The 23316-nt window shown below is 35.1% G+C and overlaps 1 protein-coding gene across 1 annotated transcript in view; it reads left to right on the top strand.

The window, feature by feature from the left end:
- The window catches only part of AQR (aquarius intron-binding spliceosomal factor), a 114599-nt gene that overhangs the window by 78477 nt on the left and 12806 nt on the right, over nt 1–23316 (top strand). The window contains exons 23-31 of the mRNA XM_036735557.1: nt 4871–4981; nt 6756–6865; nt 9048–9183; nt 11837–12046; nt 12571–12708; nt 16213–16284; nt 18014–18201; nt 19482–19653; nt 21815–21985. Of these exons, the coding sequence (XP_036591452.1) occupies nt 4871–4981; nt 6756–6865; nt 9048–9183; nt 11837–12046; nt 12571–12708; nt 16213–16284; nt 18014–18201; nt 19482–19653; nt 21815–21985 (1308 nt within the window). The remainder of the gene's footprint in view (nt 1–4870; nt 4982–6755; nt 6866–9047; nt 9184–11836; nt 12047–12570; nt 12709–16212; nt 16285–18013; nt 18202–19481; nt 19654–21814; nt 21986–23316) is intronic.

Raw genomic sequence — 23316 nt, 5'->3', positions numbered from 1 at the left:
TCAAGATTTCTGTAACATGTTAACTTTTTCATTAACAGAGTCTAGCAACCATATTTACTTTATAATATCATAGTCTCCAGTGCATTGTGTGATGAACTAGAAATGGCAGGACAGAAATGAAAACAGTAAGGGCAGCTTGACTAGACCAGAGGTACAGAGAGGAAATCAGTGTCTCATGGGGACACAGTTTTGGGATACTGAATTATCCTAAAGCAGTGGAAGATGCCAAAGCCTAAAAGAAAATCCAAGACCTAACAACAACAAAAAAGAGACCAAAAAAATCAATGATCAACAGCTTTCTCCAAAGTGTTTGTTTTTTTTTTAATGAGAAAACAATGTAGTACCATGGAAAGTACAGTGATTTGGTATTGAGACCTGGATTTAAATCATGCCACTTTTTTGACTTGGGCAAGTCACTTAATCTCTCTATACCTCTGTTTTCTCATCTGTAAAATGAAAAGACTCTACTAAAAAGCCTTCTGAGGTTCCCTCTATCTCTAAATTTATGATCACTGAGGACACCTAAATGAAGGTATGAAAAGGGCACAGGAAGGCTTTCAGAAGCAGTATATCATAGCAGATTACAACATTGCAATGATGTAATTGACTAAACATTGAGAATATAAGATTTGTTTGTTGATTACAAAACAAAAACAACCCCCCCCCCCAAAAAAAAAGATAAACTAAAAAAACCCTGATTGATTCGATAGAACAAAATGTTCCTTTAAAGGCATTCTTCCAACAAGGTGCCTTCCATGTGTGTGTTAAATCATGCAAGATTGCTTGGAAGTAAAAACAGACATCTTTTTTGTATATATACCCTCTGATTATTAATATCAAGTTAAGATTGAAACAGAAAGATGTATGTAATTACCTAAGGTGTTTGCCACTTACATGAGGGATGTCCACCACAAAGTCCAAATGAAAGAATTCTCTATAAATGGTAAGGTTCCCAAGAAGCTCCAGTTTACAGATACTGTTTTGCTGATCAAAACGAGATTTATAATCACTCAAAAGACTTGGGCCAAACTATCCCATGGGAAAAATCAAGTAGATGAAGAATTTTTGTTATCCAGATTATGATGTGCAGCTCATGAAACTGGTCCATTAGGGCAGATGGACTATGAACTTGGCCCAGCATTGAATAAGAGGAAGATAGTAGACTAGATTGATGACCCTTCTTCCTGAAATGAGGCCTACTTTCTCACCATTATTCTTCAAATGATGCTGAATATCTATGGGTCATGGAATACAACAGTTCCTAAAAAATTAATTTTGCAGGTGGTCATTACTGTGCAACATGTTGGCTTAAACATGTTGGCAACCAAAAACCATGCAGGAAAAAAAGGGCATAAAAGCTACCACCAAAAAGATGTATGGCTAGAGAAGGTTGATCATGTATGAAGGGTGAGCAATAACCTCATTATTTTTTACCTTTTTACAGCATTTGGCATGTTAGCCATCCTCTGGGTTTACGTGTTTATTCTCTAGTTTCTCTTCCTACATTTTGATCCATTCTCCTCAGTCTTCTTTGCTGAATCATCATCCATGACACACTCCCCAACAGTGGGTATACCCTAAGGCTTTCTCCTAGGCCCTTTTTTTTCTTTCTAAACTTACTTGTTTGAAGACCTTATCAGCTTCCATGGTTTAATTGTCCTTTCTATGCAAATGATTGCCAGGTCTATATATCTAGCCTGAGTCTTTCTCCCAAACTCTACTCTTGTTTCACTAGCTGCCTATTATGTTTTTTAAATTGTATGTCAAACTGGCATTTCTTAACAGAACTTATTATCATTCCCCACAAACCCACCTTCTTTTCTGTCAAGGCTACCTCCATCCTTCTAGTCACTCAGGTTCACAACCATGACATCATCCTTGACACTTCACTATCACTCACTTCACATAGCCAGTCAGTTGCTAAATCTGGTCATTTCTACATCCACATTGCATATATTGATCTACTTCTCCTTATTCACATAGCTACTATTCTATTTTGAGCCTTTTATTACCTCTTGTCTGAACTATTCTAATAGCCTCCTAATTGGTTCCTTATAGCTATATCTCTTCCGTATCCATAGATACCAAAGTGATTTTTCCTAAAGTGCATCATGTCATTCTATAAATGCCAATGGCTCCCTATTCCTTATAGGATCTTATATAAACTCCTCTGGCATTTATCTGGCTCCATCCTACGTTTCTACCTTCATTACATATGACTCTCCTTTTGGAATCCCTGGTTTCCTTCAGCACTTCAGCACAAGAACCATCTTTTACAAAAGACCTTTCCTGGTCCTGTCTCATTACCTCTCCCATCTGGGAATGTCTTTTCCCTCCAAGGGTACTTCACATGTGTATGTATTTTGTATAAACCTATGCGTGTTGTTTTCTCTTTTTGTATATACTTATATCTGTGTTGGCTTCACTTTCAGGCCCCTTAGTTTCTGGGGCATAGTAGTTGCTTAATCAATGTTTCTTGATTGATAACCAGTGAATAGTCTGTATTCCATAAATATTCAATCCATGTTAAAAAATCTAGAGTAAAGCCCCTAGTACGTTGGACCAACACCATCTACCTCCCATTGGAGGATTTACTAAAGAGCCATAAACCAGGAGTCTGTCAGTATGAAAAAGTATGGATGGTCTTCATTCTACTCTGTTGGATGAAGTATCCTCATTGATGAGATATAGAACTTTCTTATACACTACAGTACACATACATGAAGGTAGATGGTCTCTGCTCTCAGTGAGATGTCATAAATTTTTAAGAATATAGATTGAGAAAGGAATTTTCAGGTCATTGAGGCCAAAGTTTAGGCCTAGAGAGGTTGAATGATCTAAGACAGTAAGTATCGGAGCCAGGTTTTGAGTCTCAGTCTTCTGACTTTTTCCACTGTACCATGATGTCTCATTTTGGAGAAAGGATAAAATCTTGACACAAATAATGAGAATGCAAGTTTAGAGTATGATAATTGCAAATTGAGTGACAAAAAATAGGTGAGGAAGGGTAGGGAATCTTTTTAGGTAAAATAAGGAGAAGGGGGAAGTTAGTGAAAGTCCATAGGGGAATTAACTTGGCCTTTAAATATAAAAGGAAAGGGAGTGAATTCAGCAGAGGGGATCATGGCGGATAGGTATAGCCATTCCGGGTATGAGGGTTGGCTTACATAAAGTCTTGAAAGGAGGAAAAAGTGGGGTAAAATGAGGAAAGAAGTAGTCAAGCTTGCCTGGACTGTAGAGCTCATGAAGGTGAATACCGTGAAAAAAAAAGGTTAGCAAAGTAGGTTAGAATCCAATTGTGGAGGTCTTGTATGACAGATCATTGGTATAATATCTTCAATAGAGGTTTGATTACACTGTCCTTGAGGGTTAAGAATAATGTTAGTGTTCAATCTTTTTTTTCTAACAATACTATAATAGTGTTTTTCCGCACCTTAAATATCACCCCTTTGTTGCTGTTCTCTACTCTGTAATTCTGGGGATGGAGGGAAGGGATCATGTGTGAGGAGATATTTATTTTAGGAATCTGTGATATTGTCAGTATGGACATATATATATATATATATATATATATATATATATATATTCCTTCCATGCAAATACCACACATTCCCTCCTACCTACCCCACCTCTCTGTAACTTAGTAAGTAGACTTGGCCCAACTATTCCTCAGATAGCATACATGCCGTCTGTCACTGTGCCTCTTGTTCAAAAGCCTTTTCACCTTAGATAAGACCTTCCAGAACTTGCAGTATATTGGCATAGCATTAGAGAACCAGTGTCACTTCTGTACCACAATGAAATGCCCAAGTAGAACTTAATAGGAGGAATTAGGTATGCATTATGACAGAGTGTGCTAGAAAAATGAAGAAATAAATATAAGGCAAAACTTAGCAGCCTGTAAGCTTAATAAGACTGGTTTTTTCAAGAACATTGATTAATAGATAAATTATGCAAAGATTGCATTCACTAGAGATACAGTGATCATAATTTTTAAAATATAAGATGATTTTTACTGGAGTTAAAAAATAACCAATGTAAAAATTGCTTATATTTAATTAGGTCTTTTGGGGGACAAATCTATTGAACTGCCAGATTTATAATAATTATAGTGTTGGTGCAAGAATACGAGCCCTTTTGGAGAGGAGTCTCCTTTCAGACCTATATTTCTTACTTGTCAACTGCAAAAATGGCTGGAAAATTATCTGTTTTATAATATGTAATCAACACAGACAAACTGAAAAAGCTCTCTAGGTATGGTAGGTTTTTTGTTTTAACCATGTAGGATTTATAGTCAGTTTGTTGTATTCTTAATTAATATTTAAACTTGATGAATCAGTAAGAGTAACTTTCCAATAAAAGCAGTATGATACATTGCCATCTGTGTATTTCCATATAACTGTTCACACACTACCTACTTATACTTCACCTTGTTTGATCTTAATAAGCTTTTACTTAGAATATGATTCTAATTATGAGTCTTCGATTCTTTTTTGGGGGGATGAGAGGGTTGTCACTGTTTTTCATGATCCTTTTTTTATCAGTTACTTTTCAGCACCAAATATGTACTCACAGACTCATGTAAATGTTTGTTTTTTCCCAAGCTCAATTTAAAAAAAGTGTTCTACTATTTGAGTAGTGCTTTTTTTATGGCAGCCTTACAATTTAGAATTATCTGAATGTATCTATATAATTACAACTTTGACTGTTGGAACATTACCTTTTTCCTTACAAGTAATTCAGAAATAGCTAGGAAGCATAAGAAGTGGGATCATAATATCCTGTTTTACCTTGAGACTTTGTTCTTTGGCAGCCTTCTAATGTTGTAATCATTTACGAATTTGCTTTGCATACTTGTTTTGTTTTGTAGGTTGTGGGACCACCTGGTACAGGTAAAACTGATGTTGCTGTCCAGATCATATCTAATCTGTACCACAACTTCCCAGAACAGAGGACTCTAATTGTTACCCATTCAAATCAGGTAAATGACCCTGTCGAATTTGGAAAGATAGCTCCATTTAGTCTTTTTTTTACACCTCTGTTATTACACTAGCCATCTCATGTTTCTCTCCCAAGTGCCTGAAATGGCCAATAAATTTGTTATTGTTATAAATTTATCTAGTATGTTTATCTTTACGGTTAGAAAGAATTGCATATAATATATCATGTGATCCTCATAGTAACCCTCTTGAAATTTAGAGTAATATAAAGAATAACATTCCCATTTTAACATGTAGAAATTGAGGTTCAGAGAAGTTAAATGACTTGTTCAGGATGACAGTGTAGAAGCACAAGAACCTGGAATTTGAATCCTTTGTCTACCTCCATATTCTCTTATATAGGGAGTTTTTTTTTAAGTCACACTGACGTCAAGAAAAGTATTGTCAAATATCCTAATGGTAAGGAGATCAAGAGAAATCTACAACAGACATGAATAAATTTCTATCCTAAGGAAAAAATGTTAGGAGAGACTAAACATAAAAGGTATCAAATATTTGAATTGTTGCCATTCCTCTTAATTCTTTCATACCAAAGGTAACGCTTCATTGTGAGGTTGGAGGAATAGATGGGCTTTGGTGCCATTTTTGTTTGTTTAGAATGAGATAGTTAAGTTGTTAAATTTATCAACTCTGTATAGAAATCTAAATCCCCAAGGTAACTGATTATTTTCATTACTTCATTTTTGCATTGTATTTGGGCTGGCAATGAAGGTAGTAGAAAACATGAAAAGCATATCGTGAAAAGTTAATGTTTTGGGAAGTATCCTTATAGTTAAGACAAACTCTTTTCTGTAGAGCAGCCTAAAAGTAACTCTTTCCACTGTATTTGTGTTGTGGGAGGAGGGGTCGGGTGGTCATTGTGCATTTGTTTGTTTGTATAAGTCATGGCAAACAGAACTTGAGACCCTAAAGCACTTTATAAATTTTGCAGTGATTACAGTTCTTTCTTTTTACGAATCAGTTTAAAAAAGTGCTAGCTTTTAAATAACATAGCATGGCATAGTTCGTGATAGCAGTGTCATGATAATAGTAATAGTTGACTTTCATCTAACTCCTTAAGGTTTACAAAATACTTTGCCTACATTATCTCATTTGATCCACTCAACAGCCACTTGAGGTGGATACTCTAGATGTTACCAGCATTTTATACAGGACGAAACTGAGGCTCAGAGACATCAAGTGAATTGCCTAGGGTCACATAGCTAATTAATGTAAAAAGGCAGGATTCAGATTTCTCTTGACTCTGTGATACCATGGTGCTTGTCTTTTTCCTATGAAGAATTTTAGAGGCAGAATGGGATGAGTATTGCCCAGTATTCTAGATTGTCTTTTTACTTCACCTCTCTTTTATGTAGCTCAATTGTTGTCTCCCATCTATATAATTTAGATTATATGCTCTCTGGAAGAATCCTGGCCCAAACTAGACAAACTTCACTAGCCCTCTGCAGCTTACAGAAAATGCTAACTGAATAAAACAGAACTCAGTATGGTTGTTCATTTTTTCAGGAATTAGTACTGAATGCCACTTTTTTCCATTTATTATTATTAGAAGCAGAAGTTTAATGGGTAGGTGACTTCAGAAAGCAGAAATTATTCTATTTGGTTTAAATACTCTGAAGTGCCTAATTTAAGGTTTGTATTATTCACTTTAGTTTTGTTTTCTTCCCCAATAGTGTTATTGTTCTTTTCTAGCCTGATGAATTATAAATTCATAACATACCTGGAAGAGCATTATCTGTCTCTCTTGATCTTTAGGCTCTGAACCAGTTGTTTGAGAAAATCATGGCTTTAGACATTGATGAGCGCCACCTCCTTCGTCTTGGTCATGGAGAGGAAGAACTGGAAACAGAAAAAGATTTCAGCAGGTAGGTAAATGGATTAGGTTTTGGAATGATTTTATGCAATAGAAATGCCAGCATGAGTATTTTATTTTACCTTTTATTCTTTATTAAAGAAACTCCAGGAAAAAAGAGAGATTAATTAATTGACTTTCTTTTGAAAGCATTTTAGCAAAATGTAGTAGGAAAAACATATTGACCGGGAGCCAGGAACTCTTTTTATTCTGACTCTCCTCCTTTGTTAGTCTGGGCAAGATGCCATCTGCCATTGTTTCTTTAGACATGTACGGTTATCGGAAGAGTTAGCATGTGGTGTTTGGTTTGTTGTTTGCATGTCACAAATTGTCACTTATTTTCTGATCATTTGTTTATTTTCTTTGGTAGATTTTCCCAACTCCTAAAGCTATGTAATTTCTTGTTCACCTGTTTCATCCAGATACTTGATTCTTTCATGCATTCTAGGAATGTTTTGATAAAGAGTTGATTTTTAAAATAAAATGCAGATTGAAGATTAAAATCATGCAAGTTTTGTAGTTTTAAATCTCTCCTGATTATTAATTTCATCATAACTTGACTTATATTTAATATTACATTGCAAATTGACTAAATTTTTATGAGATGAATTCCTTTTGCTTTTGGGGCAGGATTTTTTAATTCTCTTATTTGAAGTCATTTCCAGAGCATTATTTCAGACAGTGATCCAACAGCTATATGTACTTAGTAGAATATTTTAACATACTTAACTTTTGGATATTTTAACTGGCCTTTGACCACATTGGTCACAAAGCTGTAGGAGTTGTGGCACCATTTTAAGTTGATGGATTATATGACTTTGTGGATATTGGACTTTGAAGGGGATTTTGGCTAAAGCAAGAGACTAAGGAATGTGGGGCTTGAGTTATAATTCTGGCTCAGCAGTGGTGCTGTGTGACTTCTTTCCATATTTGTTTACTTATAATAAAGCTAATTTTCCAAAATGGGGCATTTCTCCAAAACCTAATAATACAGAGTCAAGTGAACATAAAGGTGCTATTTAAGTGCCTAACACTATAATTATAATGTTGCATTAGAATGAGTAGTTTAAAAGAATATTTTAATAAAAATAGAAGTATAGCGTTTTCAAATGATTTTAGGGTCGACTAGAAAAATGAATTTGATTAAGTGTTTTGGTATTTAGGAGGACATTTTTACATAGAAAATAAATGCTAATAATCCTGTTTGAAGGTACTTTTCACTAAATTACTTAATAGTATCTATTAGAAATTATATTGAAAATGCCCTCTAGCTATTCTGTAATATTTTGTACTTTGTTAATATTCTGTAATATTCTATAATTTGTACTTCAGAAAAATCATAAAGCACCTTAGAAATATTACCAATTTCTAATAAGATATTGTGAAATAAATAACATCCCTTTCTTCTTTCCCCCAAAATATTATTGTGGAAGATTTGAGACACAGAAATAAGTGAAATATTATTATACCTTTTTTTTGTCACAAAGATAATTATCTATAAAAATAATGTACTTAGGTAACTACACTTTTCCAAAATATGTAATTGATTGTCATATGCTGTTGTATTATCTAAAATATAATTTCTTCTTTTTCACAATTATTTTTCCTCTTAAATTGGGGAAAAGGGAGAAATGATGTAGGTAGTCACTGAAATCTACACATTCCCCATTCCCGCTGCTAACCTCTGAAGTCTGAGTCTTCATTATTTCATAACTGAATTAGTGAAAGGGGAATACATGAGTAAATATAATGTTATATTAGCATGGTAAATTGGGATCATATCTAATAGTATTTAGATAATAAAAGAACTGTTTTAACATCATAGAAAAGTTTAATTTTTTTTTGTTGTTCATAGACTCTTAATCTTAGATAGCCAAGTAATACAATATTAATATATAGGAGTGAAAACTCATTTATTAAAGAAGAAATAATATCCTTTGTTGTAATGATTTAACCTTTAAAAATGTAGTATAAAAGTTTTGCAATGCTTTTTTGTTTTTAGCAGCAGTTTACTATTAAGATACCTAGTGGAAAAGAAATCCTGAATTTATAGTATTGTTAAAGATTATCCTTTCTATCATTTGTTTTCAAGTGATTTCCTAATTATATTATGACTTTTGAATCTTTTCTTGGCAATTTCCAGGAAACTTTCCATGTTTTATAATTTTGCAATTTATGTTAATTGCATTTTCCAGGTATGGAAGAGTGAATTATGTCCTGACTCGAAGGTTAGAACTTTTACGGGAAGTTGGAAGATTACAGGAGAGTTTGGGAGTTCCAGGCGATGTCTCTTACACTTGTGAAACAGCAGGCCACTTCTTCTTATACCAAGTAAGAGAAGAAGGGAAGAGAATAAGCATTTATACAATATTTAATGATGTGCCAAGCACTATGCTAAGTGTTTTACAAATATAATCTCATTTTGTTCTCACAAGCCTATATTTGCTATCATCTCTATTTCATAGTTGGGAAACTGAGACTGATAGAGGTTATGATTTGCATAGGTTTATGTAGCTAGTAACTGTCTAAAGCTGGATTTGAACTCAGGTCTTCCTAACTTCAGGCCTAGTTCTCTACCCACTGCACCACCTATTTCCCTCAAGAAAGAGGGTCTTAGAAATAGTTAGTACCAGACTTCAATGTATATGGTATTAATTTAGATGAACCACAGTGTTTACTCTGAAAGCATTTCTGTTTGGTAACTGAGAATGCAAACTACAACCAAAGCTATAATTATGACTGCTAAATGCTTGTATTATTATTTTTAATTCTTCTTGCCAGATGAATCATCTATTGAAAGGCCAGTGCCCTGGCTCTTTTTTTTAAGTGACTTTGGCACAGTTTCCAGTTGAATATTCATTTTAAGCTCTGAAGATATCAGTAATTTTTTTGTTCATGCTATTGATGACAACGTTCAGGACACTAGCTATTTCAGTGTTTGTTAAACAACCAATGAAAGGAAACCAGTTATTTCTTTAAATGGCTGAAAATATGTTGTTACTTAAAACAGACTACACAGTGGGACCAAATCTTAAAAGAATTATAAAAATATGTGCCGTTATTGTAGAGGTGAGGTTTCCATTTTGGCTGGGTTAGGGGGTTCATCTTAATAAAAGTGAAATAACAGCAGTTCCCATACATGAATTCAGACCATTTTCTAGTTACTAAAAGAGATAGAAATATTGCAGATGGTTGCAGGCCCAAGAAAAACAACAACTTATAGTAGGAAGACAGTAAGGAATTTGGTATAGTATCTTTTGTTCTCTTTGTAATTCAGTAGAGTAAGTAATTAAATTAAACATTCATCATATCCTTTATGTACATAGGTCCTCCATATACAAAGAGAGCTGTGATAAAGATACTGTTTTCATGTTATAATTGGGAGAAGGACAAATACACAAATGACTGTTCTAGAAGGGAAAGTGAGGTTAGCGTGAAAGAGAACTCCAGGTAGAGTGCTGTGAGAAGTCTGAGGAGGGAGAGAGATCATTTGCATCTGAGGGAATCAGGGAAACTTGTAATGATAACAGTTGAGTTGCCAGGAAAGGATGAATTTCACTAGAAGCCTTAAGCCTAACCCTAGAGATAAGGAGGAGAAGTCTATTCAGGGCTTCCAAAAATGATGAGAAAGGATAAGACAAAAATTTGGGATGGTGAGGACCCAGTTTGCGTAGGACATTAGAACATAACAGAGGGGAGTAGTATGAAATGAGGCTGGACATGTAAGTTTGGAGCTAGGTTGTATAAGGCTTTGAATGCTAGAATCAGCAGCAAATCAATAATTTACTTGATAGGCAATGGAGAGCCACTGAAGGTGGGTTCCATAGTGATATATTAGGAAGATTAGGAATCTAGATAATGAGAGCCTGAACTATAGTGGTTGCAGTGGGAATGGAGAAGAGTATTAGAGTGCAAGAGATAATGTCTAGGTAGAAACAGGAATTGGCATCTGATTTAGAGGAAAGTCAAAGATAACTCCACATTTATAAGCTTAGTGACTAGGAGACATGGTGGTGCCATTAAAAAAAATAACAACATTAAGGCTTGCTGGGAAATCTTTATGGAGTAGTAGAAGGTGATGAATTTGAAGGGCCAACAGGACATTGAAATGAATATCTAGCAGGCAGTAATACGGGACTGGAGCTCTAGGGAGTGGTGGACGGTAGAGACAGAAATTTGGTAGTCATGTGCACAGAGGTGATTATTGAAGCAGGATGGAAGGACATTGAAAAAGAACAGGACCTCGATTTAAGGCAGGAGTAGGATGAAAAGCCAATCCAGAGAGGTGGTCTGAGTGATAAAAGGAAAGCAAAGAAGCAGGCAGTATAAGGTAAGCAGGATACTGGTAGGTGCTAGGGATACTAAGGGAACTTTGATAAGGGCACTTTTCATAGAGGGGGAGTGTTATATGCAGTGTGAAATCCCACAAATGGGGCAAGGAAGATGGGGACAGGAAAAACAAAAACATTGCATTTGGCATGAGGAGCTAGTAATTTTGAAATTATTTATTTGATTAGAGTGGCGGGAACAGAATCCAGATCACAAGGAGTTGATGGAGTGAGTGGTGAGGAAGTGGAGGAAAACAGATGGAGACCATTCTTTTCTAGGTGTTGCCTTGTTTAATGTTGAGTAGATTTTTACAAAAAATCTCAAGTTTTCTCCTTAAATAATAAGCACTTCACATAAAAAGTCTAGAAAAGTAATTGTAAATTTAAGACTGTTGAAATGATGTCTTCCTTTGTCTTTTAGAACCCTATTTTATGTTCATCTTTTATTCTTTGGCTAGGTGCCTCAAAAGCTAAAATTGTTCTAGGCCTTCGTAGACTTTTATGATCATTGGAACCGCACTCCACAATTCCCTCCCCCCCCCATTTCCTTGACTCTTCATTCTATTTTGCCTCTTCTTTTTTCATAATTTTTGAAAATGCATAATAATCTACTATTTGAGTGAGTGATATAACCTTGAATCCTCTGTTTCCTACAGGTAATGTCTCGTTGGGAAGAGTACATCAGTAAAGTAAAAAACAAAAGTAACAAAGTGCCTGATGTTGCAGAAATCTCCAACTTTTTCCCCTTTCACAAATATTTCGCAAATGCTCCTCAGCCCATTTTCAAAAACAAGTCCTATGAAGAAGATATGGAAATTGCTGAAGGATGCTTTAGACATATTAAGAAAATCTTCACTCAACTTGAGGTGAGGCTTCCCAAGCTCACTGGCTTATTTTTGATAAGTTTTTTCTTGTTTTTTATAAAATAGTTTTAGAAGTGTTAGGAGTTGGAAGGATGGATTGCTACCTGTGGTTGGGAATATGCAGTTGTTTTCAGGGCAAGATTAATCAAGAAAAGAAATAAAAATGAAAATTAAGTGAGATATATTTTATTCACAATTTGCATCTGAATTTTTTCAGAGCAGAATCCATCTTTCCTGATAACCTTTTCCCCACTTACTTTGCATTTACTCTTCCTCATAAATGTTCCCTACATAGAAACACTTAGTGCATCCTGCAGCTTAAAAATCCAGTTCCAGATTGTACTGGGAACTGTTCTGTGTCTAATGCTGGTAATGTGTAGGCTATGATTCATTGGTCATGATTTCAGGATGGTGTCATGAGGCTAAATATTATTTTCAAGTCTTTCTCAGATGTCGGTCAGAGCATAAAGGAAACAGAATGTTGAAGTGTTGTGCCTATTTTTCTTAAAGACCCTTTTCTTTTATAGGAATTCAGAGCATTTGAACTACTCCGCAGTGGACTAGACAGGTCTAAATACCTTTTGGTGAAGGAGGCAAAAATCATAGCCATGACCTGTACTCATGCTGCCTTGAAACGACATGACTTGGTGGAATTGGGTTTCAAGGTATACACTTGTTTTGGATAAAAAGATGTTTTCTAGAAATTAACTTTTTCTATTTTCATTTTTCTTTTTTTTTTTTTTTTTTGCTATAGTGATGATGATGATGGCCTTGTACTTTGTGAATTTAATTTTCTAATTTCTTATTACAATTAATATTTAGAACTGTTTTCATTGATCCCTTTGAAAGTGTTTACTAAATGTTAAGCTTATTAGTGAACACTGAATCTAGTCTATCCAAGTCCAGTTATCCATAATATTTATTAACCAAGAAATGTTATGCTGTGATGCATAAAAAGTTCAAGAGACATAATTTCTGAGCAATAAGTCATTTTATTAATTATGGCTAGCTAGTAACTAATAAAAGGATGGCCATTTGGCCCTCTTTCCTAAATCAAAGACCCCTCATAGAACCCACTCAGTGCTTACATGCCCTTGGAAGAGTGGATGTTCCTGAGGGTGAAAAGATAAAATGCACATAGTAAATAGTAAAAAAATAAAATTGTCCATTTCATAGAAGTCTCATCTCATTGCCATCTGGTTCTCTGGAAACATCTCATGCAAGCCTCTGGTCTGGGTATAGTCTCAGAGCAGTTTCTAGCTGACTGGCTTCTCTGGTTCAGTTCACTTGTAGACATTGCCTTCTCTGCCAAAAAAATTCTCTTAGAAAATTGATCTTAACACAATTTTAAATTGCCTTTGGCAGTAACTAGGTCAAATAGTGACAACTCAAACCTTTTGCCTCTATTATAAGAAAATCAAATTTAGAACCTTTTAGACCATAGAATTTACATTTTTAGGTTAGCCAATTGTCACATTGATATATCTAAGAAAACTCAAATACAAACCAAAAAAACCTAGAAAACTCTGAATCCAATTTTTATACTTGGTGTTGTTCAATACTAAGCCATTTGATAGATTTCAGCACTTGTGTTGATACATTTCTTGTCACCTGATATAACCAAATAACTCTTAAAAATTTCTATGCCAGAAGTAAAAGCTGTGAAAATAACATTGGAATATGCGTTCCATATATGAGATATCAGGCTGCTTGTATTGTTGACACATTCATATCAAGTTCCTGTCTATTCATTCAGTAACTATTCAGTATGAGTGGAAGGTGCCTGCAGCCGTATACCATAAGATGATGAATTGTAATGATTTAATCATGTGATAAAGACATAAGATTTGAGAAACCAGTTAGTCTATTAGTCTATGCATGACTCATCTCTAGCCCTACTCCAGTGATTTAGTAGAAAATTGGGAATGTTGGACTGTATTTGAAGCCCTACTGTTTATTTAATCTATGGTTTTATACAAATCTCACAACTTCTCTTCATTTGAGCCTCTCCATCTATAAAATAGGCTTTGTATATTATGTTTTATAATTAATGTTTCTAGATTTTCTGCCAAGCAGTTGGTCGTTAATGGAGATAACTTTAAAATGATTTGAACTCTATGGAAGATAGATTCAAGATTAAACCATAATTATTGTCATCTCAGAGGAAAGATTCTATATCTCTTAGTTTGGATAACTAAGATAAATTAAGTGATGAACTTATTAGTCTCGGTAAAAGTACTTCAACATTTGTCATTTCTTTCCTTTGGGTACTTCCTCCACCAATGAAGATTGTAATCCCTCCATAACTTGGTAGATACTGAGCTGGTATATTACCTTCTTCTCATCTTGGTGATTAGTCCCTCTATATTAGAGCTGTATCCAAAAGCATCAGTATTATCGATGTGTTTTAGGTTTTTTGTTTTGTTGATATTTCACTTGGCCATAATCCAGTTTACTCTGTTCCCAGAGACAGTGCATTATTACTAATTTGCACAGTTGTCCTTAAGACTTTGATAACTTTAACTCTGGCCACCTCTATTATATTCCTGATTCAGTATCTATGTTTTGTGAGCAGAGAAAGTGAGAGTTTTACCTCACCTAACCTCAGCAGTGTGAAACATTTAGCCCGAAGGACTAAAGAGTTCTCTTAAGGCTAGAAATTCTCAAAAATCTTTCAGTTACTCTTGGAGCAACTGCCAAATTTTCCTCTTCCATGTTTCCACTTTGAAATTAAGCACTTGTGCGTAAGGAACAGAGTTCTTAAATATGTTTTAACTCTTCCGCTTATGATAGTCGAGTTTTATTAAAGATTTTATTATCAGGAAGTAGTTCCTCTTTTAAGCTACCCACCACCATACCATGCAAAGTCAACATATTATGATTTAACCCCTATAATCTAACTGGAGATAAAAAGATTAAACATTGATTAATTAATTGTTACCAATTGTCTACCAATTTTCCAGGCAATTAGAGAGGGACCATATCAATAAGCCATATTGTACCTGGTACCTAAGTGTTATCAGTCAGTGGAAGTAGCCTTAAAAAAAGGAATATGCTTCTATAAGTATCTTAGGTCCAAACGGTGAGTGACATTAGAATCTCAGAGCTGGGACTTCAGATGCCATAGTTAAACATAAAACTGAACAAGATTCCCATTTGTACTCTTGTCTTTGAATCTCAGGGCCTAGCAATATGCCCAACACATAATAGATACGTTTATTAATTGTTCAAGTGACATAAGATCCCAACACTTATGTGGTCATCTAACATTTGCTTAAGGACTATTAAGACATTAAGGTGAATAGAGAAGTAAATAGTAATTTCTTTGTCTTGTTCCATGTACTCTGAGGAACCACCCATAAAAGATTAGATGCCTATGTAGTCACAAACTGATTTTTGATAGTCTAGGGTTTTTAAGAGCTGGATGTAGGAGCATTAGTAGTTAGTACCAATATCAAAGAGATGCTGTATTTAGTAAAGTGTGAGATCTCAGGGTTGACTCCCTGAAGATATACTCTGATGTTTCCCAAAATCAGAACATTGGAAAGAAACATTGCCAAGTGTATCAGTAAGACGATAACAGCAATGTAGATGATAATTGCCAAAATGCCTATGTAGTTCTGCATCGCACAGTATACGAGACTCTCCATGCAGAAGGTAGAAGAAGTAAACCATTTATTCAGACACCAGAGAAACATATCCCACAAGCCACTCTTCCAGTCTACCACAGCAGTAAAACATTCAATAACAATATCACAACATGGAGCCTCGCCATCCCGAAACCTCTCTGTCTCTCTGCTGGGGTCTTCCCAAAGACAAACTCCCAGTATGGCTAAGTCAGCCTGTTCAGCTCTAAGTATCATGAGGGCGGCCATTAGCAGCCATAACTGCACTCGCTTTTGCTCGCTCTCTCTCCCTCTCTCTGCATTTCCTGTGACATAACTTCCTTTTCCTCTCAGAAGGCGCCTCCCACCACATGTGATTTAGGCTTCCTGTGACATAAGCAGGTCACATGGCCTATTAATGGGTGGGAAAGATCTTCAAATTGAAATTGCTGTTACACAAGAACCACATTTGCCGTTTGAATGTTCTGTTTTTCTAAAATGATTGCTCTTTGGATTTTTTTTATGACTTTCTTATTGATAAGCTTTTTTACCTCCTCTTCTTAGTATGACAACATCTTGATGGAAGAGTCTGCTCAGATTCTGGAGATAGAAACCTTTATACCCCTTCTTTTACAGGTAATAATTCAACTGTGAAATAAGAAACACAATACTTTGAGATTTTGGTGGGGGAGTTATCAGTAATAAAGCAACTGCACAGTAGTTTATGGTTCTAATTGCCACAATTATATATTCTTGGTTTTGTTCATCCTTTCCAATATTCTTTGATAAGTTTGTAAACTTCCTTTTATGCATGCACTGATTACTCTGTAGTTCTGCTGCTTAGGGGGTATTTAGTTCCACTTAAAAATTCATATTTTATCTGTGCAAAGTATTTTGAAAAGACATGGTAACTGTAATAAAGAAAATTACACTGTTATGTACTTTGGAGAGCAGACAAGCTATTTTTAATTCTTTCCTTTCATCAAAGTTATTTCTAGAATTGTTTTTGAAGTTGCAGATTACATTGCCTTTTTTATTTCATGAGTCCTAAGCCAAATGCTGAGATACAAGTGTTTCCCACTGTGCATTAATTTTTAACAGCCCTTTAGAATTGAAGTTTTGAAAAGAAAATGTGGAATTCCAAGTCTATTAATACAAGCAGTTCTCAAGACCCCAGTGCATTCTCTTCCCGTAGTTAACATTTAATTAGCTGTTTGGAACCTAGGACACATTTTAGCCTGATATGCATGTTTGTTAAGTTCCCAGACTAGCCTAAAAAATCCATGACCAAGACCTGTGATTTCATTGGTATAGGAAACTACTCATGTTAGCAATTTGCCTGAGGTCCTGTGAGGCTAAATGACTTGTCCCAGATAACACAGTTAGTATCTTTCAGGGGCAGATTTTAAACCTGGGTCTGTCTATTTCCAAGGCCAACTCTATCCACTGTGTCGCATTGCCCCTCAACCTAGAACTATATGGACTGAAAAACCCACACCCCCTAATTATATTATCAGGCTTAGGCATAGAGGACCTTTCCAGTTCTCTCACACTGAGTCGACTGTACGAAATGTAGAAATAGGCAAAACTTCCCTTTGACACTTACCCTTGTTCTTTCTTTTTGTTCTCCCCACTCAGACCTGCCATACTCCTTGAAGTATATTCCGTGTATCACCGTTACAGCTTTATCCAGAATGCCATTTCATAACTCTCCTAAATATTAGAAGGAAAGAATATAATTTCAGCTAACTCACTTAACTTTTATATTTTTCATTTAACTAATCTAAATGTATTGATGGAATTTCAGCCAACCAGTAAAGTGAAAAATTTCAGACAGAAAGTACAGCTAGGTAGCTGCCTGTGGTCTAAGACCCAAACAACTAAATCCAAAGGCATAGAGGAAGGAGATGGTTAGAATGTCCTGTATTGAGAACAGCAGATAGACCAGTTAGAGTTGTGTGAGATCAGACTGGAAAGATTAGTTGAAGCTAGATTGGGCAAACTTTAAATTCCCAAACTATTTACATTTTATGCCATGTATCTTAATGCTATTGGGATATTATCTTGTAAAAATTTTAATATTGATGACTGATTCTCTTCTTTTCCAAAATTGATATTCCGCATTAGAAAATATAGCCGTTTTATTAATTGGGTCACCCTTTCTAATAGGACCCCAAAATAATATACTAGATGGATATGTTAAAGGTTGCCATCTTTGTTTATCATTGGGTTTTGTACGGATCTAAAGGCAAAAGAAATGGGGTTAGAAGTTTCAGGTTTATGATAAAATTGCCTGACTGCATTTCTAAATAAAATATCTCTTTTTATTTCGGTGATGGCATTATCATTTGTTTTACATTTCTAGAACCCACAAGATGGTTTCAGCAGACTTAAACGATGGATTATGATTGGTGACCATCATCAGTTGCCTCCAGTCATTAAGAATATGGCCTTTCAGAAGTATTCCAACATGGAACAATCACTCTTTACTCGCTTTGTTAGAGTGGGAGTTCCCACTGTGGACCTTGATGCTCAAGGACGAGCCCGGGCCAGGTAAATGGAAAGGAAGAAGGAAGAATGGTTTGTCTGTTTACGGAATCTTCCCATTTGGAGTTTGCCTTTTTGTTTTAACTAAGATGGGAGACTTTTTAAACTAAGGAATTGATTGGCTTAAAGTCAACAGCAAGCACATAACTAGAAGACACACTGTAGAGTTAGACTCAGATGGTTCTAATCTTCCCCCACAAGGTTCTAATATTAGTACAGATTGGGAGGTTTATTACATGACAGCATTTGCTAAATTCCTGTCCATTTGCCCTTATTTTTAACTTTGACTTTTTTTTTTGCTCAAAGTTGACTGTCAGAAAAATCATCCACGGTCATCATCTGTGTTTTGGGGACATGGGTTAGCCAAAATGGATTCTGTGTCCTTGTTTGCTGCCATTTCTTTGAGTGACTGAGAGAACCTGTTATCTCTTTCCTTTCTCTAAAGTTAATTTTCTCTTTTGTAACAGTGCTAAGTTTCTTGTAGGACATCATACCAGACAGAATTGAACATTTAAGAATTCCTTTTTCATTTTTTAAAAAATAGTTTAAGTGTTACCTTGTCAAAACCTGACCTTTTTAAAATGGCATTCAATTTTAAATTCATGCTTTACTCATGGTGGGCCTTTAGTAATATTTGAATTCTTTCAACAAACATTTCATGAGAATCTCTTATGTGCTGTGCAGCAAATGGCTTACTCAGTTGAAACCAACTTTTTTGGATAGCATAATGGAGACTGCATTTTTCACTTGTTTAAATTTAGTAGTTTTTAAATTTCCTTAAACAGTAAAGGTAAAATACTCTCCCCCCCAACCTCCACTACAAACAAACATTGTATAAAGATGATATAATTGTAAATTCATATCAGGATCCAGTGTGAAAGTTAGCAAACAGGTATGACCTGCCTACCATGTATGGTACATGAGCTGTTTAGTATTTAGCATACAGCAGTGTGCATTCACCAGTCAGTAAAGACAGCCCTACTGTAATGGAGGAAAGCCTACTGGATACCACCCAGAATTTGGCACATTAATATTTTTCTGCTGGTGACTCATTGAACATAGGGATGCTGGGGCCACTCTAATCCCATGGGCCTGGCTTTGCCCTTAGTTGAAGGGGGACAACCAGAACTAGGAAAGAATTATTCTTAAGATAAATATGTGCAAAATGGGTAAGATGAATGCCAGAAAGCAATCTAGTCTTCGAAAAATTCATCTGAGGTAGATCTGAAAGTAATTTGTCATTAATCTTTGTTTTGTGGGGATGTTTTGATATTTTTTTTGGAAAGCTTGTGCAATCTGTACAACTGGCGTTACAAGAATCTGGGAAACTTGCCTCATGTGCAGCTCATGCCAGAGTTCAGAACAGCAAATGCTGGACTGCTCTATGACTTCCAGCTCATTAATGTGGAAGATTTCCATGGAGTAGGCGAGTCTGAACCTAATCCTTACTTTTACCAGGTAAGAAAGATGATCCAGTATCATGAAATCATACTTGTATTTCCTACTTACTAGGCTTTATCAGTATCTAAATTAGTGGGAACCAGAGTTAGGTGACTCTGAAATTACTAGAATGATTGTGTGTGTGCATGTGTGTGTGTGTGTGTGTGTGTGTGCGCATACATGTGCACATATGTACATGATACATATAATACATATATATAATACACACAGTTACTCTAGTATACTATACATATACACAGGCATGCATGTATGTATTATAAAATACATAGATATATGTGATACATGTATGTGTGTAGAGAGAGAGAAGAGAAGGTGGGTTGTAATATGACATCATGTCTAGAGTTCTGGACTTGGAGTAAGATGTCAGTTCAAATCCCACCTATTGCAGTTGCTACCTGTGGACCATGGGCAAATCACTTAGATTCTTTGAGCCTGTTTAATCTTCCACAAAATGGGCATAATACTCACTGGAGTACCTATTTTGTGGGATTGTTGAGGACCTCAAATGAAATAATGTATGGAAAACCTTTTGCAGGCTTTAAAGCACAGTGTAAACTTTGGATATTTTCTTTCTCTATTTTTGACATAAATATATGTTTCTGATACAGAAGATAGGAAGTATTAAAGAGTAGTAAGTTGTAAGGGGAAAAACTATGGTTTGAGAATTCCTTTCTGTGTCACTTTACTAAATTTACACATGCATGCGTACACACACACATACACATACACTCAACTATATAAATTCAACGCTCATGAATGAATTTTCTCATTTTATTTCAGTTGTTTGGCTCTTAGAGTAATGTAGAAAATTTAATTTGCATTTTAAGATCCTGAAAAAACATATACTGTAAATATTAGGTAGTTTTTTAAAAAGCAAATGTACCAGAATTTATACATCTAAATGAATATTGTTCTTCAGAGTAGATGTCTCTGGATACTATATGGTTGTTTAATAATGCTGTAATTATGTAAACACTTTTGAAATTTCACCTTTTGAATTGTCTTTAGGGCCACTTTATGACCCACGAGAGAAAATTTTTTTTCTCATTATTTGACAGTCACATCTCATTTTTGACCCAAAGCAATATTAGGCAATATATTTTGGCTTACTTTTATCTACCATAAAGGCCATATGCTTTAATTTAGCAAGGGTCTGGCTAGAGTATGTAAGGCCACATTGAAAGAGCTAGAAATACTTAGGACTATCCAAAGGTCTGTTATGAGAAGAGTTATTGACCTTGTTTGGTTTCCTTCCCCAAAGTCTGAGCTCTAAGAGTAGTGGGGGAGGAATTGCAGAGGGTCAGAATTTGAAGTGAAATATGGAAAAACTTCTTACCAGTCTGAATTGTCTAAAAGTAGAGGAACTACTCTGGTTTTGTTTATTTGTTTGTCAGAAGCAATAAAAAACTTTATTTAAAGAACAAAGGTTCTTTAAAAAATGCTAATCAAATACTGTGTAGTTAAAATCAGAGTAAATACACACTGAAGCAGAAAGACTTAATATAATGTTCTCTTCCTACAAGTTAGTTTCTTCAAATACATAGTAACAAATAGTACGCATATGCTGGTATTGTTGGTATAGTTTTCACAGTAGGAACTACCATTTGTATCCCTGACAATTAACACAGTGCATTGAACATAGTAAGTATGTATTAAATGCTATTCATTCATTCATTCATTCATATCCATTCAACCTGCCCTTTTGTTGGAGGTTCTTCAAGCAGAGGCTGAATGACCATTTGCTAGGGATGCTGTAGCAGACTTCTCTGATCATTTATGTTTTGGACTAAGTAATCTCTTTGAGAATACAAAATATTGTAATGTGTGCTAGATTTGATGTCAGGGGACTAGGATTAGAATGTTCCTTACTTTCTGTGTGAATTCGGGCATATAACATAATACCTTCAGGCCTTCGTTCTTTGCCGTCTTCAATGAGGGGTTAGCCTAATGATGTCAGAATTTCTTTCAAGTTCAGAATCTATGATCCAGTACTTTGAGTAAGATTATTCCTCAGTTTCCCAAAGGCTTCACTGACCAGTTTAATTAATTCCTGTTTCTTAAGATCTACTGAGCGTGCTCTATGTAATAAGCCTGTTCTTCCAAAAAGTTTAAAAATAAGAAAGAAACTAATTCATGACTGGATTTGTTTGCTTTGCAGAACCTTGGGGAGGCAGAATATGTAGTGGCACTTTTTATGTACATGTGCCTACTTGGTTATCCTGCAGATAAGATCAGTATTCTAACAACATATAATGGACAGAAGCATCTCATTCGGGATATAATTAATCAGCGTTGTGGGAGCAACCCGTTGATTGGAAGGCCAAGTAAGGTAATTTTCATTAAGAAAATAAGAGCTCTAGCTATCATGTTGGGGAAATTTGTGTATATGTGGAGTAGATGGAAGAAATGCTCAGAGTTGTCACTTAACTAAGAATGAATTCATATTGTTCCAGTTGGTTTCCTTTGCATTTGTGAGTAAAAAGGATTTACACATATTACTGATTTGTGAACACCTCTTTCTTTCCAACTTCCTAACCCCAGAGAAGGAACAATTGATAAATAATCTTTTCACAATCCTCTTTTGTACATTACTGAATTGGAGTTTTATTTGGGAGGATATCAGAAACACCCATTTCTTATGTTTTGTAACTGGTGATGAACCAAATTTATGTCCTCATCTGTTTTGCAGGAAAATTATCAAATTGTGTACTTTTTGGACAAGTGTTTTTGACTTCTAGGGATAAGACTGATTTCCTAATAAGATGTTTGGTGGCATGGTTACCTTGGAACCATTTTATTTATTTTACATCTCATGGGATGAGATGAGTTAGCACAGCTAATTATGATTATCCCTGACTTTTAGATAAGGGCTGTGTAGGTTGAAGGAAAAAGGAAACCAGAAATACAGTATGATTGAAGAGTTAATCTGACATGATGAGGATTTACAGATTGTATTTAGCAAATAGATTATTGTAGCTGTTTACATTTTCTTTTTCCTTTTTAAAAATTTAATGTTTTATTTTTTCCCCAATTACAGGTAAAAACAATTTTTAACATTTGATTTTAAAAATTTTTGAGTTCCAAATTCTTTCCTTCCTCCCGTATTAAGAAGGCAAGCAATTTGATACAGGTTACTCACTTGCAGTCGTGCAAAACTTATTTGCATGTTAGTCATGTTGTGAAAGAAAACATAGACAAAAGAAATAAACAAGAAAAATAAAGAAAAAGCATGCTTTGATCTGCATTCAAACTCTATTAGTTCTTCCTTTGGAGATGGATAGTATTTTTTATCATAAATCCTTTAGAATTATCTTAGATCATTGTATTGCTGAGAAGAGCTAAGTCATTCATAGTTGATCATCATACGATAATGCTATTACTGTATACAGTGTTCTCCTTATTCTGCTCATTTTACTTTGCATCAGTTCATATAAGTCTTTCCAGGTTTTTCTGAAACCGTCCTGCTCGTCATATACCATTACTATCATATACAACAACTTGTTCAGCCATTCCCCTCACTGGAATTGATAGCCATTCTCACAATTTTCAGTTTTTTGCCCCCACTAAAAGTACATCTATAAACATTTATATATATTATAGATCCTTTTCCTTTTTGTTTTTTATTTCTTTCGGATATAAACCTAGTAGTGGTATTGCTTT

This window comes from Trichosurus vulpecula, chromosome 8, assembly GCF_011100635.1.
Source record: "Trichosurus vulpecula isolate mTriVul1 chromosome 8, mTriVul1.pri, whole genome shotgun sequence".
NCBI classification, from domain to species: Eukaryota; Metazoa; Chordata; class Mammalia; order Diprotodontia; family Phalangeridae; genus Trichosurus; species Trichosurus vulpecula.
The sequence above is the reverse complement of the archived record's forward strand: the minus strand, read 5'-3'. Positions and strand labels throughout refer to the sequence as shown.